Below are 16,865 nucleotides of genomic sequence, written 5' to 3' on the forward strand. Positions count from 1 at the left end.
CGCCCGGACACTCTGCGTCCTCAACGGGGAGTACATGCTGTCCGCCCAGCTCGGCAAGAACTTCATCAACGTGTGGGAGATCCAGAGGAAGGTACCGGTGAACACTTTCAACACACCTGGAGCCAGTTCCAGTTCCAGACTAGTCCTGGTCTGAGTCTGGTCTCAGATTATCAGTTTAGACTAGTTTAATTAAACCTGGCTGTTGCAGATTTATTAACTGAATTGCCTGAATTTGAGGAAGGAAAGTTAGCTTCCTCTCCTCTGCTAAACCTGAGGAGAGAGCGGTGTTGCTATGGCAACAGTCTGATAAAACGTCAATTAGGAGACAAAACACACGTTTACTGATATTTGCACCAAAAGAAGACAAGAGAGGAGCTGATTTATATCAGTGAGTCCAGCTGTCTGAGGACGCAGTGATGAAGACAGACCGACAGTCTTCCGCAAGCAATCATTAGACATGAAGGTGTTGCTGTAAAGACAGTTCAGTGATATGACATCATATGAAACAACAAACAATAACAAACATATAGTTTACCGGGAAAAGAGCTAAATGTCTTTACAGATAGTAATATTAACGTCGACCAGCAGGCTGCTGTTTCAGTTTTTCAGCAGGTGTAAAACGTGTCGATGTTCCGCCACTAAGTGTCGCTGTCGCATCCTCCATATTTCCTCTTCTGTGTCTTATTTCACCCATAATGCAACAGGCCATGTGTGACATGCTTAGTCAGTCCATGGATGTTTTATAAGAGCTGGATACTAGGGATGCACGATATTATCGGCACGTTATCGGTATCGGCCAATAAAAGCTCTAAAATAAAATATCAGCATCGGCGAATGCTGCCGATCATGAGAGGCCGATATGTCGCCATCTGCTCCGCCGCCTGACTGTGCTTCCCTCGATGGACTGTGTCACCCTGACGGTCCCGGTGTTTCCTCCGCAGGCTGCACTTCACTCAGCTGCTTCTTCCCACTTTAACCTGAAACAAACCGGGGCTCGCTGTTCCACATAGAGAGCCGGGGCTAACGTTAGCTAGGAGGCTAGCTGGCTGTGCTTCCCTCCGGTCATGCTGCGGCTAACGCTCCGCTAGCCTCCCAGCTAACGTTAGCCTCGGCTGTCCATGTGGATCCAACCGGAGCACCGAGCCCCGGTTTGTTATTCAGGTTAAAGCAGGAAGCAGCAGGTCTGACGGGCAGCTGAGTGAAGTGCAGCCTGCGGAGGAAACACCGGGACCGTCAGGGTGAAACAGTCCATCAAGGTGATGCGATGTTCGGCTGCACAGATAAGAAATCCTTCGGCTGACAGGATGTATCACTCTGTTTGAAAAATAAAAAAACTTCATCTTCTTCTTTTTGGTTTATAACGGCGGTTGTCAACCAGCGTATCAGGTGCATTAGCGCCACCTTCTGGTCCGGAGTGTGGACCAGAGATGAAATCCTGCACATTAATCCTGTCTGTCTAATAAACTCAGTGGAAACTCTACTGCTGCTCCCACTTGGCAGGTTCATTAAAGTTTTAATGCTGAGCTCCTGAACTCCAGTCTTCCTCAGTTCTTCCTTCATATATTGTCTTTCTTGATCATAATTAGTACAATCTATGCTTGCATGTATAATAGTCTCCTCAGCCAGCTGGTAATAATATGTGCATATATCGATATCGGCCACAATGAGTTGGAAATATCGGCATATCGGATATCAGCAAAAAATCCAATATCCTACTGGATACCTGACTGACTGGGAGGCTGAAGTACCGTGAAAAACACAACGTTAGAGATCTTTGATGTTATTATGAGAAGTGTAAGTGAAGAAAAAGACCTGCTGTAGTCTCACGCCACTGCTAGCGAAAGCAACAGGATGTTGACTGCAGTTCACTTAACGGCCACCGGTGTCACTAGTGAGAAAGAGTTTCTGACTCTTACATATAGAAGCTTTAAGTGTCTAAAACAAATCGGACTAAAGTTAGATTTAAGTCAAAGACTTAAGTCTGTTTTTATGCAGCTGGTCTGTGACACAGTCTCTGTCACTGCTGCGTGTGTGTGTGTGTGTGTGTGTGTGTGTGTGTGTGTGTGTGTGTGTTGTTTTGTAATATATAATTTTTTTTAATAATTTTTTGGCAAATTCAGTATACGTAAAATGAAACAGACCAATAGAAAACTAAACTTTCTGTTATAACTCAGGCTGCTAAATAAAAACAACAACAATTTAAAACATATAAAAGTATGGACTAATGTTATTATTAATCTGTATCCCGTCATGTATTCTTTCCTTCTGTTTTTTATTTAGTTTTTATTGAATGTAAAAAGAGAGAAAAAGTCAACAGGAAATGAATGAATTAAATGTGACTTCCTGTTTGGTGTCCAGGATCAGCTGCAGCAGAAGATCGTGTGTCCAGGTGTGGTCACCTGTCTGACCGCCTCACCTGACGGTCTCTTCCTGGCTGCAGGCGTCGCCGAGGCTGTTTACCTGTGGGAGGTGAGCTGCTGCTGCTTCTTCTTCTGTGGTTCAGATGTTTTTCTGAACGTCACATAACATATAAAACACATCAGAAACAGGTCGCATGGTTTTTATCTTCTCTGATCATTTATAACCAATAAACTTTCATCCCTGATCAATAAATATGAAGCTATTTCTCCTTTATGTTCATTTTTTGTTGTTTTATCTGATCAACAGTCTAAAACCCCGAAATATGATTATATATTCATTAATATCAAATTATCAATATTTAATATTCTGTGAATTAAAATGAACTGAACATTTTCTTCTGATTGATTGATTACAGCGGTGAACATGTTTGTTTTCTCTGTTCACAACAGGAAGTTGATCAAACTATTAAACATCAAATATCATAAATCAGCTTCATGTTGCTGTGAACAGACTTTACTTTGGTTAAAACGTCACAATATTAATGAAACTTTCCTGAAATACTCCGATTAGTGTTGAAATGTAGTAAAAACACTTCACACCTGATCACTTGATCACCTGATCAGCTGATCAGCTGATCACATGATCAGCTCAGACTGTATTTCAGCTGCGAAGAACAAACAGTAAAAACATCTGGAACAAAAGCAGCTTTCATTGGTCCTGTTCACACCTGCTATTAACATCCGTCTCTGCTGATCTGATCACAAGTGGACAACTCTAAAGTCCAGGTGTGAACGCACCCCAGACGCATTGAGATCTGACCACTCAGACCACATTGGGAGGTGGTCTGGGCCACATTGGGAGGTGGTCTGGGCCACGTTGGGAGGTGGTCTGGGCCACGTTGGGAGGTGGTCTGGGCCACATTAGGAGGTGGTCTGGGCCACATTGGGAGGTGGCCCAACTACCTTCAACTTGTTTGATAGCAGGATAAATAAATTCATTATTATATTTTTCTGTTTTTCATGTGAATTAAAAAAACGTCCCGTCTTCCTCCGACTGGTTTGACCTGTTTTTCTCATCAAATTGACATTTGTAATAGAAATTAAACCAAAACCAGAAAATAACTTGTTTTTCGCTCGTCTGTCTAATAAGAATATTTCATAAGTTAAATGTTTAATTCTGTTTGTGGGTCGTTTCCTGTCAAGCTGATAATTACAGTTTCTGCTGCGCTGCTCAACATCAGGAGGATTAAACAGCTGATCGACTGGATGTTTAGAAGAAGATAAAACATCATTAATATTAGATCCTGAATGATTTGATCTCCCGCCGGTTAAAAACAACCACGAGTTTGATCTTTGCAAACGGAAATCATGTAGGTGGTTATTTGCATATAGAGCAGGAAGATCCAATCACAAGTGGTTATTTAAGACACATGATAATGCCAAGTGTGAAGAGGACCATTCATTCATTCATTCATTCATTCATTCATCTGTCTGTTCTCTGATTGGTCGGGTGTATCTGATGTGTCTCTCTCTCTGTTCTCTGATTGGTCCGGTGTATCTGATGTCTCTCTCTCTCTGTTCTCTGATTGGTCAGGTGTATCTGATGTCTCTCTCTCTCTGTTCTCTGATTGGTCAGGTGTCCACAGGTAAGCTGCTGTCTGTCCTCAGTCGTCACTATCAGGACGTCACCTGTCTGAAGTTCACAGATGACAGCAGCCATTTTGTGTCTGGAGGAAAAGACAACCTGGCTCTGGTGTGGAGTCTGTGCAGGTAGGACACTCCTGGTCTAGGTCCTGGTCCTGGTCCTGGTCTAGGCCCTGGTCTAGGTCCTGGTCCAGTCAGACTGGAATCTGTGTTCTTGTCTGTTCTTGTGTTCTTGTTCTCGTCATCAGTCACAGCACGACTACTGTTCTCATTCAGAGTCCACATCCAGCCAAGTGTTCTTGCTCCGGCTGTTTTACCCAGAATGCTTTGGGAGCTGACCTGTGTGGACTTCAGACAGCCAAGTATCCCAGAATGCATTTCTGGGAGATTTTGAGGCTCACGCTCTTGTAATTGTTGACTAGGACTATTAATATGTCACTTTATGAAGTTTTAATGTGTTTTCAGGTGAGAAACATTTAGATTCCCAGTATCATTCGGTTTATACAAATAACCAGTTTGGAAATCTGCTCCGATGTTTTGGGAGCCGCTGGCGGGGTGATCAGCTGCTAGCAGCCCGCCAGACGATCAGCTGGTCAACATGATCTGATGAACTGGTCTGTGCAGCTGTTTGGTGATTCACTGCTGGCTCTGACGTTGTGTTGATGTTTAATCACCAGAGGGAGCTGAGCTGAGCTGCTGCTGGATTCAGCAACGACGCTGCTGTGTGCAGGAGGATCTGTTCATTCTGACTGTATTTCTGAGCAGCAACTGATTTTAAAACATATTTTAGTCGACCAGTTAAAGAGACTTTTACACTCTGGATGTTTGACACTGAGAGTCCAGCAGGTGGAGCTCTAACACTGACAGTTCACAGGTAAACAGCTGAGCAGCTTGTTTACAACAGTTGCTGCATGAAGAGTGAAGAGTTTTTACGTCCACAGTGGAAACAGAAGCTCACAGTTAAAGGTGCATTCAGGATCTTTCTGTCTGATCTCTTTAAGTTTTCTGTTGATCAGCTGATTATTTTTCAAATCATGACTATAAAGAAGAAAATCTTCAGATCAGAACCAGTTTTATTGTTAACATGTAAAACAAACGGCAGCAGCAGTGTGGCACCAGAACCAGAGGCTGAACCCAGACCAGCTGCTCCTCTGAGCTGCTGCTGTCGTGTCGAGGAGGAGGAAGCTGATTGGCTGAATCCTGCCTTGTTCTGACAATCAGGAAAAAGTCACTGACAGTGACAGTGATCACCTGATCATCTGTAGATCTGACCTTTGACCCCCTGAAGGTAACTGAAACCGTCTGAACCCTCAAACAGTTCTCTCCATCAGAGGCTGGTCCTCACAAAGACAGACATCCAGCGTCACACTCAGCTTTCTGATGTTATGATGTCAGCGTGCAACAAAGGATGATGGGAAACCTGAGCTGAATGTTAAACATGTTTTCTGAGTTTTTCTTTCAGATGGATGTTTGTGAAACCTGCAGTCAGAAATAAAACATGTTTCTGCTGCTGGAAGCTCTTTCATCTTCATCTGACCTCTTCCTCACATCTGAGCTGATCTACTGTCAGTAAAACATCTGTCACTAAAACATCTGTCACTAAAACATCTCAGTAAAACATCTGTCAGTAAAACATCTGTCACTAAAACATCTGTCACTAAAACATCTGTCACTAAAACATCTGTCACTAGCGCGTCTCTCCTGATTGGCTGCTGACAGCTGAAGAGTCGATCACACTGGATGGTTGATACACGTCAGTTCAAACAGGAGTTTAGTCGACTTCACTGTATTTGAACCTGAGCTGAAACACAGTCACTCTGATGGGAACCAGTCTGAGGACATTTTGACTGACTCTCATTGTTTTGTGTGTGTTGCAGTGTGATCCAGCTGGATTTAAACCACACCCCTGAGCCACGTCACATCCTGTCCCGTCATTCTCTACCAATCACAGACCTGCACTGTGGCCTGATGGGAGCTCAGGCCAGAGTCGCCACCGCCTCCTTAGACCAAACTGTCAAGGTAAGACTGAGTATATAACACCTGTTCCGTGTGGTTACTGGTATATAACGTCTGTTCTGTGTGGTTACTGGTATATAACGCCTGTTCCGTGTGGTTACTGGTATATAACACCTGTTCCGTGTGGTTACTGGTATATAATGTCTGTTCCGTGTGGTTACTGGTATATAATGTCTGTTCCATGTGGTTACTGGTATATAACGCCTGTTCTGTGTGGTTACTGGTATATAACACCTGTTCTGTGTGGTTACTGGTATATAACGTCTGTTCTGTGTGGTTACTGGTATATAACGCCTGTTCTGTGTGGTTACTGGTATATAACGTCTGTTCTGTGTGGTTACTGGTATATAATGTCTGTTCCGTGTGGTTACTGGTATATAACGTCTGTTCTGTGTGGTTACTGGTATATAATGTCTGTTCCGTGTGGTTACTGGTATATAACGCCTGTTCCGTGTGGTTACTGGTATATAACACCTGTTCTGTGTGGTTACTGGTATATAACGCCTGTTCCGTGTGGTTACTGGTATATAACGCCTGTTCCGTGTGGTTACTGGTATATACCGTCTGTTCCGTGTGGTTACTGGTATATAACGCCTGTTCCATGTGGTTACTGGTATATAACGCCTGTTCCGTGTGGTTACTGGTATATAACGTCTGTTCCGTGTGGTTACTGGTATATAATGTCTGTTCTGTGTGGTTACTGGTATATAACGCCTGTTCCGTGTGGTTACTGGTATATAACGCCTGTTCCGTGTGGTTACTGGTATATAACGTCTGTTCCGTGTGGTTACTGGTATATAACACCTGTTCCATGTGGTTACTGGTATATAACACCTGTTCCATGTGGTTACTGGTATATAACACCTGTTCCATGTGGTTACTGGTATATAACACCTGTTCCATGTGGTTACTGGTATATGACCTCTGTTCCGTGTGGTTACTGGTATATAACGTCTGTTCCGTGTGGTTACTGGTAGTTTTTAACACACAGCAGCTGAAAGTTCCTTCAGATGAAAAGTGACCTCACACTGACTCTTTCTATCTATTTCATCAGCGTTTCCTGTTTACAAACAAACATGTGTGTTTGGTGGAGATAACACTGAAATATTCTGCTGATAATCTGAGGCGAGAAAACTTTTATCTGATTGTCAACAACCAAATATTCATTGTAAAGCTGTCAGTGTTTCACGAGTCCACTGTCTCGCAGATGACTTTATTGATCCCAGAGAGGAAAAACAATCAAACTCACAGCAGCAGCATCATAAATGGTCCAAAGAGTTATAAAGTTGATATTTAATGGATTCATCCAGCACTATTAAACATCTGGAAGCTGCTGATGTCCCACGTGACGTGAATGCAGCGTTAATTACAGTTTGAGTTTATGTGTTGTTGTATTTTAGTTTTAGAAACGGTCACAGTGATTTTGTGCAGAGTGACGCCTCGTTGTTGGAGAGCAGCTCGTTTCTGCTGTCAGAGTTTCAGATACAAAAGTCTTCCGAGACACTAACGAGCCGCTCGTTTCTTTCAATGTGACGTTTTCTTAATGAGGTCTGGTTTGTTGTTTCTTTATGTCGGCTGATCGTCAGCTGTTTCCTGTCTTAACGACCAGCCGAGTGTCAGAGAATCAAACTGAACTGAGGATAAAAGAGAAATGGAAACAGATCAGAGACATGAAACATGACGTCTTTGTGTTATTGCAGCGTTAGTGAACAGGAAGTGAATTAAGCCCAGTGCTGATAATTCCTCCCAGAGGCTCTGAGTGTAATTGGTGGACGCTCGTGTCTCTTCAGTCTTTGATTGGTGCGTCGCCTCGCTGGGACGGACGCCGACCGGCCAAACGAACGCTCAGAACGCTTTTTTGTAAAACTCATAATATCACTTTGTTCTATAAATAGAATCATTCATGTTGTTGAGTTTGGATTCAGGTCACGGCGGCTTCAGCGCTGTTTACAGACCCACAATGCTTTGCAGAAAAGGAACAGCTGGAAGACTTAACGTCTGAAGCTTCATATTAGCTTCAGATCAACTTTTAAATACAGTTTTGCACAGAAGGAGGACTGTGTTTGTCCTCCATCACTTCCATTGTAAGGTCATTATGAAGGATCTTCTACTGGTCAGTATGAACAGGTCTGTTGGTTTAAGACACTTCAAAATGTGAACTTGTCCTTTAAATCAGTTTGTTTTTATGTTTCATCAGGCGACATGCTTTAGTTTGATGTTTTTAACCATTAAAATTATTTCCATTTAGGGATTTTAAAAGATCTTGAATATTTGAACCTTCAGTTTTTCAGCTTGTTATTGTTACTGTTATTAGTTTATCTGTATTTTCTATTTAGAATAATTTAGTTGGATAGTTAAAGGAAGCTGATTAAATCCTTCAGTTGGAGTTTTTGTGTGGAACATCGTCGTCCGGTTTGAAATGAAGCAGACTGAACTTCCTGCTGGGACTCGTTAGTGATGATCCACATTAACGAGCGTTGAACGTGACTCTTGATATCTCGTGTTACCGAGCGTTAGAACCGTCATGGCCGACCTCGTGTCCGCTCAGGTGTGATGGATGAGGTCGTTACGGAGCTGCTGGGTGGCGGCGGAGATACTCTGATGGTCGTCATGATGATCAGAAAGGTGCGGCAGGTGAGGATGTCGGTCACTGACGTCTCCTCGAAGATAAAGAATGATTCATGGTTTCTACAGCTCAGACTTTCACCTCTTTGACTTTATTCACTTCTCACTTCGCCTGAACGATGTTTCTGGAAGCTGCAGAGTTTTGATCCGCTGGAGACGATGAAGCTGCTGATCTCACAGCAGATTCAGATTCCTCTGATTCACAGCAGCACGTCACCAGGAATGTGACAGCAAAGCTTTTCACTTCCCTGATGGAGAACGTGATGTTATCAACGATGTAAAGTTATTGAGACGTCAATGAGAATATGAGTGTGATGTTACAGATAACGCAGCGTCATCCAGAGCACAACGTTACTGCCAACGTGTCGTTATTGAGAACAGGGAGTTATGGAGACCATAAAGCTGATGAGAACAACAACAACGACAGATCGCACAGAAACAAAATGAAAAACAATAATCAGCTGATTCTCAGATCACACAAAGAAATGAAATTTAAACTCCACTGAAACTTTAAATGTCCACTGAAAGTGTTTTTGCCACTGACAGGCTGAGATTGTTATTAGAAGTGTCTGGCAACATGATGGAGGAATAAATGTAAATGAATAATGTTTGTTATCGTGTCTCACCAAGTCTCGCTCAAGGAGAAGTGTCCTTGAGAATATTATTATTATTATTATTATTATCAGCTAAATATTCAACCATGACTTCTAGCTGTGCTTTCTGTACTCGGACACAACAACCTCCTCTGTCTGACTCCGTCATGGCTCCATATTCAACTGATTTCAACAACAACTCAACTCTGCTGGGATTTCAGAGACTTCTCCTTGATTTCTCCGTGTGGTTCTTTCCAGAATGTTATCAGACACTTATAATAATAATCTGAGCCTGTCAGTGGCCAAACCACCGTTAGTGGACGGACGTTGACATTGCAGCCTGTCTCACGGCTTCTGGCTGCAGCGCTCTCACTCGATGCTGGACCGATTTCAAAAACTGTCCCCATCAGTCACTTAGACACAAAACGATGGGAAATGATGGTTTCCCTTTAACTGCCTGAACTTCCTAAATCCCTCGTTTCAGCCTGATGAACGCTACCTGTTCATGAGGAGGTGAATGTTCCTGAGATGTGATCATTAGCATAATCCACGCCCCTAAAATGTCCATATAAGGCAGCCAGGAACATCTGGCTGCTGTTTACTACGACACAAACATCTGGCTGCTGTTTACTACCGACACGAACATCTGGCTGCTGTTTATTACCGACACGAACATCTGGCTGCTGTTTACTACCGACACGAACATCTGGCTGCTGTTTACTACCGACACGAACATCTGGCTGCTGTTTACTACCGACACAAACATCTGGCTGCTGTTTACTACCGACACAAACATCTGGCTGCTGTTTACTACCGACACGAACATCTGGCTGCTGTTTACTACCGACACGAACATCTGGCTGCTGTTTACTACGACACGAACATCTGGCTGCTGTTTACTACCGACACAAACATCTGGCATCTAAAGGTTGCTGCGCCAAAATATGTCCATAAACATCATAAAATCTAAAAACCTTTTATATAAATTGGCAGCCATGATGATGAAAAGATGGTAAACAGAATATAAATTTTGCATTGTTTATTTTAGTTATATATTTAATTTTAGTTATTTTGGCACCGTATATATAAACTCCATATTCATTAAGATTAGCGGATTATAACTGTAAATCCAGAGACGATCTGTTCATGACACGTTCGACAGCTCTCAACTCGAAAAGTTTGTTTGTACGTCAGAGAAAATTCTAAGTACGAGAAAAATGATGAACATCGTAAATGTTAAATAACTCGTAAAGAAGGAATCTGTCGGTACGACTGCTTCCTGCATGTCGAGGCTTTTGTTTGACAGAACAAACCTTCATTTTCATCTTTGCTTTTTTTTTCTTTTTTGGACCAGTTGATATATATTATATAAACTTATATTAATATTATATAAATTATAATTATATATGTAACATATAGAGTGTATATGAAGGGGCACATGTAGTATAGATATGAGTTAGTGTAATATATAGACTGTAGTGTATATTAGTGTGTATATATACTGTATATAAATGTTTAGTTTGTTCAGCAGGATCAGTTTTAACCAATCAGATGGTGTAAATGTGATGTCATTGATCACCGCTGATCACTGATTAATATCTTCCAGGGAGCGTCTCCTCTCACCGTCCTCAGATCCTTTTTTAATTTTGGTAAAATCCCCTCTGACATAAATCACAGGAGGCGGAGTCTCGGTAATGACACGTCAGCTCGCTGTGACATCACATAACGGATGGTCGGGACGGTGTTGAACGCGAGCCGAGGCGTCGCAGCTGCTCGCACTTCAAATTAGCAGATTTTTAAGTGGAGTCTGGAACAGAAACACAGTCTGTGTTCTGCAGAGCCAGCTGTATTCACTGAGCTGAAGGGGGGGGCAGGGGTCAAAGGTCAGCTGGCAGCAAAAACACATCACATCCAGTCATCAGGACTGTACCTCCCTCTCTCTCTTTGAATAAACTTTATTTACATGCAGACAACAGTGGCTGTAAGAGCTCCCTGACACAACATATAAAAACACAATGTAACACACAGATAAACATGTTCCATGTTCTATACATGTTCTCTGATATATGATGTGTTCTGTGTTATATGTTCTTTGATATGATAAGTTTCATGTTATGATATGTTCTGGAGGAGGACAGTTAAATTTGGCAGCCATGTTTTCATCTGACTCTGCTGTCTCTGTGTCCAGCTGTGGGAGCTGTCCTCAGGTGAGATGCTCCTGTCTGTCCTCTTTGATGTGGAGATCATGTCCGTGACCTTTGACCCCTGCGAGTACTTCCTGTTCTGTGGCGGCAGTGACGGCAACATTTTCCAGGTGTCTCTGTGCAGCCAGGTGAGTCTTTACAGCATTTATCACAACACCCTCACATCCTACTGCCCCACTGTCCTACCATCCTTCATCACTATATCCTACTGTCCTACCATCCTACACCACTATATCCTACTGTCCTACCATCCTACATCACTATATCCTACTGTCCTACCATCCTTCATCACTATATCCTACTGTTCTACCATCCTACATCACTATATCCTACATCACTATATATTACTGTCCTACCATCCTACATCACTATATCCTACAGTCCTACCATCCTTCATCACTATATCCTACTGTCCTACCATCCTACATCACTATATCCTACATCACTATATATTACTGTCCTACCATCCTACATCACTATATCCTACAGTCCTACCATCCTACATCACTATATCCTACTGTCCTACCATCCTACATCACTATATCCTACAGTCCTACCATCCTACATCACTATATCCTACTGTCCTACCATCCTTCATCACTATATCCTACTGTCCTACCATCCTTCATCACTATATCCTACTGTCCTACCATCCTTCATCACTATATCCTACTGTTCTACCATCCTTCATCACTATATCCTACTGTCCTGCCATCCTACATCACTATATCCTACAGTCCTACCATCCTACATCACTATGTCCTACTGTCCTACCATCCTACATCACTATATCCTACTGTCCTACCATCCTACATCACTATATCCTACTGTCCTACCATCCTACATCACTATATCCTACTGTCCTACCATCCTACATCACTATATCCTACTGTCCTACCATCCTTCATCACTATATCCTACTGTCCTACCATCCTACATCACTATGTCCTCCTGTCTCAAACACCCTTCATCCTACCTTCTATCTCCTATATATATATATATATATAATGACATCCTGTCTCCTACAGCCGGCGTCCTTTCTTCCCACCTTCATCCTCCGTCCTACGTATTCATCCTCCATCCTCTGTAGACTCTTCAGTCTGATCAGATTGACGTTATTCCAGCAGAATGAAGTCAGTTGTGTGTTAATATCTGTATCTCAACTGTTTGGAGTGTGATGAGTTCATTGATCAGAGACGATCCTGTCTGTTCTGTAAGTAAAACAGAAGATAGTAGTAAATGTCAAGAGGAAGCTGTCGGGTGTAATGATGTGGATGAGGAATGACGATGCGTTTGTGATGATCCGACTCTTTATTCATTCACCGTCTCTCCATCTTTTCTTCTTCCACCGACTCAACATGCTGTTGTTTCTTTTTCACAGCAGATTTGCATTTTAAAGCTCTGTGCTTCACCGAGTTAATCCTCTGAACAAACGAGTGAGCTCGTTTCCCATAAACACCCCCGTCCTCCCCCCGACCTCATGATACTGTCTTCAGTCTCTGAGGATGTTTAAAGCTGCTCTGTACTCTGAACTGGAGCTCTTCATACAACAAATATTACTTAAACTGAGAAAACAAACCAATTCTGTCTTCAGTGTGTGATGACGTTTAAAGCTGCTCAGCTCACAGCTGACTGGTCTAACTGTCTGTTTGGTGCTGAGCAGGAAGTGTACAGCGGCTTTTTTACAGCTTCTTCTCTGAAAACAGCCGCCTGCTGCGGCCCAAAACGACGCTATGAGAGCGCTGAGAGTGAACCAAAACAGTAAAGTTACAGCTGGACAGATAAACAATGAGCTGAAACTCACTATAAAGCTGCAGAGTCACTGATAATTCTCTGTAGGTTCATCACTACGAGCCACAACCAACATACTACTAACATAGATCAGACTGAGGACTCTTATAGATGTGTATGTGACATAACTGATTTAAGGTCATATGTTTAGATGATGATGTAGGGCAGTGGTAGGCAAATAGTGGCCCGTGGGCCAAATCTGGCCCTCCAGCAAAAATATTTGGCCCCCCTGATGAAAGCTGAAGTTTTGACTTACATAGTTTACATCAAAACTTTAACATTTATCTACTGTAGATAATAAATTAAACACAAGGCTAGTGTAAATCCCACCTAATATACCCTTGTTACATCTCTGCACCATTGCCATGTTGATGATACCCAGAAGACCTCACGGTCTCAGCACGGATCTCGACATGCAGCACAACTCCTGGTACAGGTTCTCATAATATCACGCAGCTCCTCACTGGCAGATGTACGTTCAAACCTCTGCAGATGATCCAGAACGCAGCAGCTCGTCTGGTCTTCAACCAGCCCAAAACAGCACACGTCACCCCGCTGTTCATCTCCCTCCACCGGCTCCCAGTTGCTGCCAGCATCGAATTCAAAACCCTGACACTCGCTTACGAAACAGCAACTAAAACAGCTCCCGCCTACCTGAACTCCTTCATTTAGGTCTACGCTCCCTCCCGCTCACTACACTCTGCCAGCGAAAGGCACCAGGCTCTTCTCCTCTGTGGTTGAGTCCCTCTCCATCTTTAAGAAAAAAGCTGAACACCTCCACAGTCAAATCATTATTTCTTTCCAGTTTAAAGGCTCATTTTTGCTCCGGAGTGAAAGTTGAAGAAACCGGACAGTTAACGGTTTTAAACTATTCCTAATGGTCGGAACATGACAATGTGACTCTTTCACAAATCTGATGTAGAACATTCAAAACATTTTCAACATCAAAATATGTATGAGGAAGATGAAGTAAAATCCCTTTTCAGTCTTTTTTCCTCGACAAAAAAATCTTAATAGAGAAATTAAGTGCAGTGTGATACAGCGAACATGTAAGATGGTTCAAAGTTAATTACATAACATGAGCATTTAAATTACAACTAGATCATACAAATGAAAGCAGCCACAGCACATCGCTACAGAAATCACCTGCCCAGGTGATGTGCTGCAGTAAGCGTTTTGTCTCATTTCTGTACATGTAATAAATGTAGTTTGATGGTGTGATGGAGGCGAGGCTCCACAGCGGGTAGCAGCAGTTAGCCAGCCTCAGTTTAATCATATCCAATATTTTTCAAACATTCGTTATATTTCTATTGAGGACAATTATATCAAGATAATTATTGTTATTGTTTTATCGCCCAGCAATAGTCTCGTCCTCGCTGAGAGATGTGGACGGAGAGGATGTGATGAGCAGCAGGACGGAGGACTGTGTCCTCTGTGATTGTTGGTCAGCAATCAGGAGACGCTGCCAAGATGTTTGTTGGTTTCAGACTCGTCCAATGCAACTTAATCTTAAATTGATGTAATTAAAGGAATCGATCAAAGCATTCAGAGACGGCACAGAGCCAGAAAACAGGAAGCAGGCTCTAAGTTACAGAAATAGAAGAAGAAGAAGAGAGCAGCGGCGTACCTGAGCTGGAAGCTAATGAGGCCAAACTGCTGTTTGTGTCACTCTGCTGCCATCAATGAAGATTAACTGTTTGAACTGTTTGTGTTTCATCTGCAGAGTCTCAGCCGGGACAAATCCTTCCAGTCTGACAACGATGGAAACCAAGTGTTCAAAGGACACAGGTGAGTTGAGGCCAGACCAGGTGTTTGTTTTAAATAAAGATCTGCTGAATGTTTAACTCAGGTGTCACTGCTCTGAAGTAACCTTGTAGGTAAAAGGTCGTTTTTACTTCCAGGAAACATCACAGATGTAAAATATAAAGAACTTTATTCATCTCGCTTTCAGCAGGAAACATTTAGAACAAAGATTCATGTTCTGTTGTTTCAAAAATCTGAACGAACGAGAACAAAAGAAACTTCAGGCCTTCCTCGATCTGTTCTTGTGTTCCTGTTCCCGTCATCAGTCACAGCCGGACAACTAGCCAAGCACAGACCAAATGACCCAAAGTGTTCTTGCTCTGGCTGTTTTACCCAGCATGCTTTGGGAGCTGACTGTGTGGACTAGGGCTGAGAATTAAGAACTGGTTCCTAATTGTCAGATCCATCAGAATCGTATGCCTCCGAGCTTATCAGTTCCTATTATTGATGTCCAGGCATATGATGTAGATGATGTTGCGATGGCAGCGCAGCCACCAGACCGTCTACAGCACACGCTACAGTTATCTTCAGCTATCTTGTAATTCATATGCAAAAAAGACATCGGTTGTAAGCTTTTTTTTTTTTTTTAAATGAGTAAATAAGTACCTTTGCGAGTCACTCAGAGACTGACGTTAACAGAGCAGAGCAGCGATCAGCAGCAACAAACGAGAGCAGCTGATTAACACACACTGCAGCATTAAACAACCTAAACTGACTCTGAGTTGAGAAGAAGAAAAGAGAAAAGAAAACAAGAGGAAAATAACACAGTGTTCAGTCTGTTTCATCTCAGAAACCCTGCGGCCGCTCAGCTTTTTGGACAAGCAAAGAGGCTGCTCTCCACTGCTGGAGACATGACATTAATAACACAGCGGAGCAGAGAGGCTGCTCTCCACTGCTGGAGACATGATGTTAATAACAGCGGAGCAGAGAGGCTGCTCTCTACTGCTGGAGACATGATGTTAATAACACAGCAGAGCATAGAGGCTGCTCTCCACTGCTGGAGACATGATGTTAATAACACAGCAGAGCATAGAGGCTGCTCTCCACTGCTGGAGACATGATGTTAATAACACAGCGGAGCAGAGAGGCTGCTCTCTACTACTGGAGACATGATGTTAATAACACAGCGGAGCAGAGAGGCTGCTCTCTACTGCTGGAGACATGATGTTAATAACAGCTGAGCAGAGAGGCTGCTCTCTACTGCTGGAGACATGATGTTAATAACACAGCGGAGCAGAGAGGCTGCTCTCTACTGCTGGAGACATGATGTTAATAACACAGCGGAGCAGAGAGGCTGCTCTCTACTACTGGAGACATGATGTTAATAACACAGCGGAGCAGAGAGGCTGCTCTCTACTGCTGGAGATATGACGTTAATAACACAGCGGAGCAGTCCTCCTCCCCTCATTTTGTTATTCTCATACAGGCAGGAGACTGTAAGATGTTTTCAAATTAATTAATTCATTAATTAATGCAGTTAACCTTTGGTTGCAGACCATTTATCTTATCTACTAGTTATGTTTCATATATTCATCAACATGCAAGGTCATTGATAAACAGTGGAGATGATAATAAAACAGTTGCGTTGACACTGAAACCTTTTGATAATGGCCATAAATCATAGAATGTTTCATATCGTTCCATTATAAATTTCATTTATATTTAGTTTAGACAGTAAAAGGTTACGAAGCGTGGGCTTAATTGTTAAAAATAAATAAATAATATGTGAGGTGAATGTGGCTTTCTTTCTGACGGGTCTGGTTGGGGATACTTCTGTGTCAGACACATAAGCTCCTCACACGGGGACGGGGTTTTTTTTTAATTGATTA

General features: G+C 42.6%; 1 protein-coding gene across 2 annotated transcripts in view; it reads left to right on the top strand.

The window, feature by feature from the left end:
- wdr18 (WD repeat domain 18) overlaps window positions 1–16,865 on the top strand; it is a 34,305-nt gene that overhangs the window by 237 nt on the left and 17,203 nt on the right. For both annotated transcript variants that reach the window (XM_042416294.1, XM_042416293.1), the window contains exons 1-6: window positions 1–91; window positions 2,359–2,469; window positions 3,997–4,130; window positions 5,882–6,023; window positions 11,427–11,570; window positions 14,957–15,021. The exon at window positions 1–91 is cut by the window's left edge. In XM_042416294.1, the coding sequence (XP_042272228.1) occupies window positions 1–91; window positions 2,359–2,469; window positions 3,997–4,130; window positions 5,882–6,023; window positions 11,427–11,570; window positions 14,957–15,021 (687 nt within the window). The remainder of the gene's footprint in view (window positions 92–2,358; window positions 2,470–3,996; window positions 4,131–5,881; window positions 6,024–11,426; window positions 11,571–14,956; window positions 15,022–16,865) is intronic.

Source organism: Thunnus maccoyii, chromosome 7 (assembly GCF_910596095.1).
Source record: "Thunnus maccoyii chromosome 7, fThuMac1.1, whole genome shotgun sequence".
NCBI lineage: Eukaryota > Metazoa > Chordata > Actinopteri > Scombriformes > Scombridae > Thunnus > Thunnus maccoyii.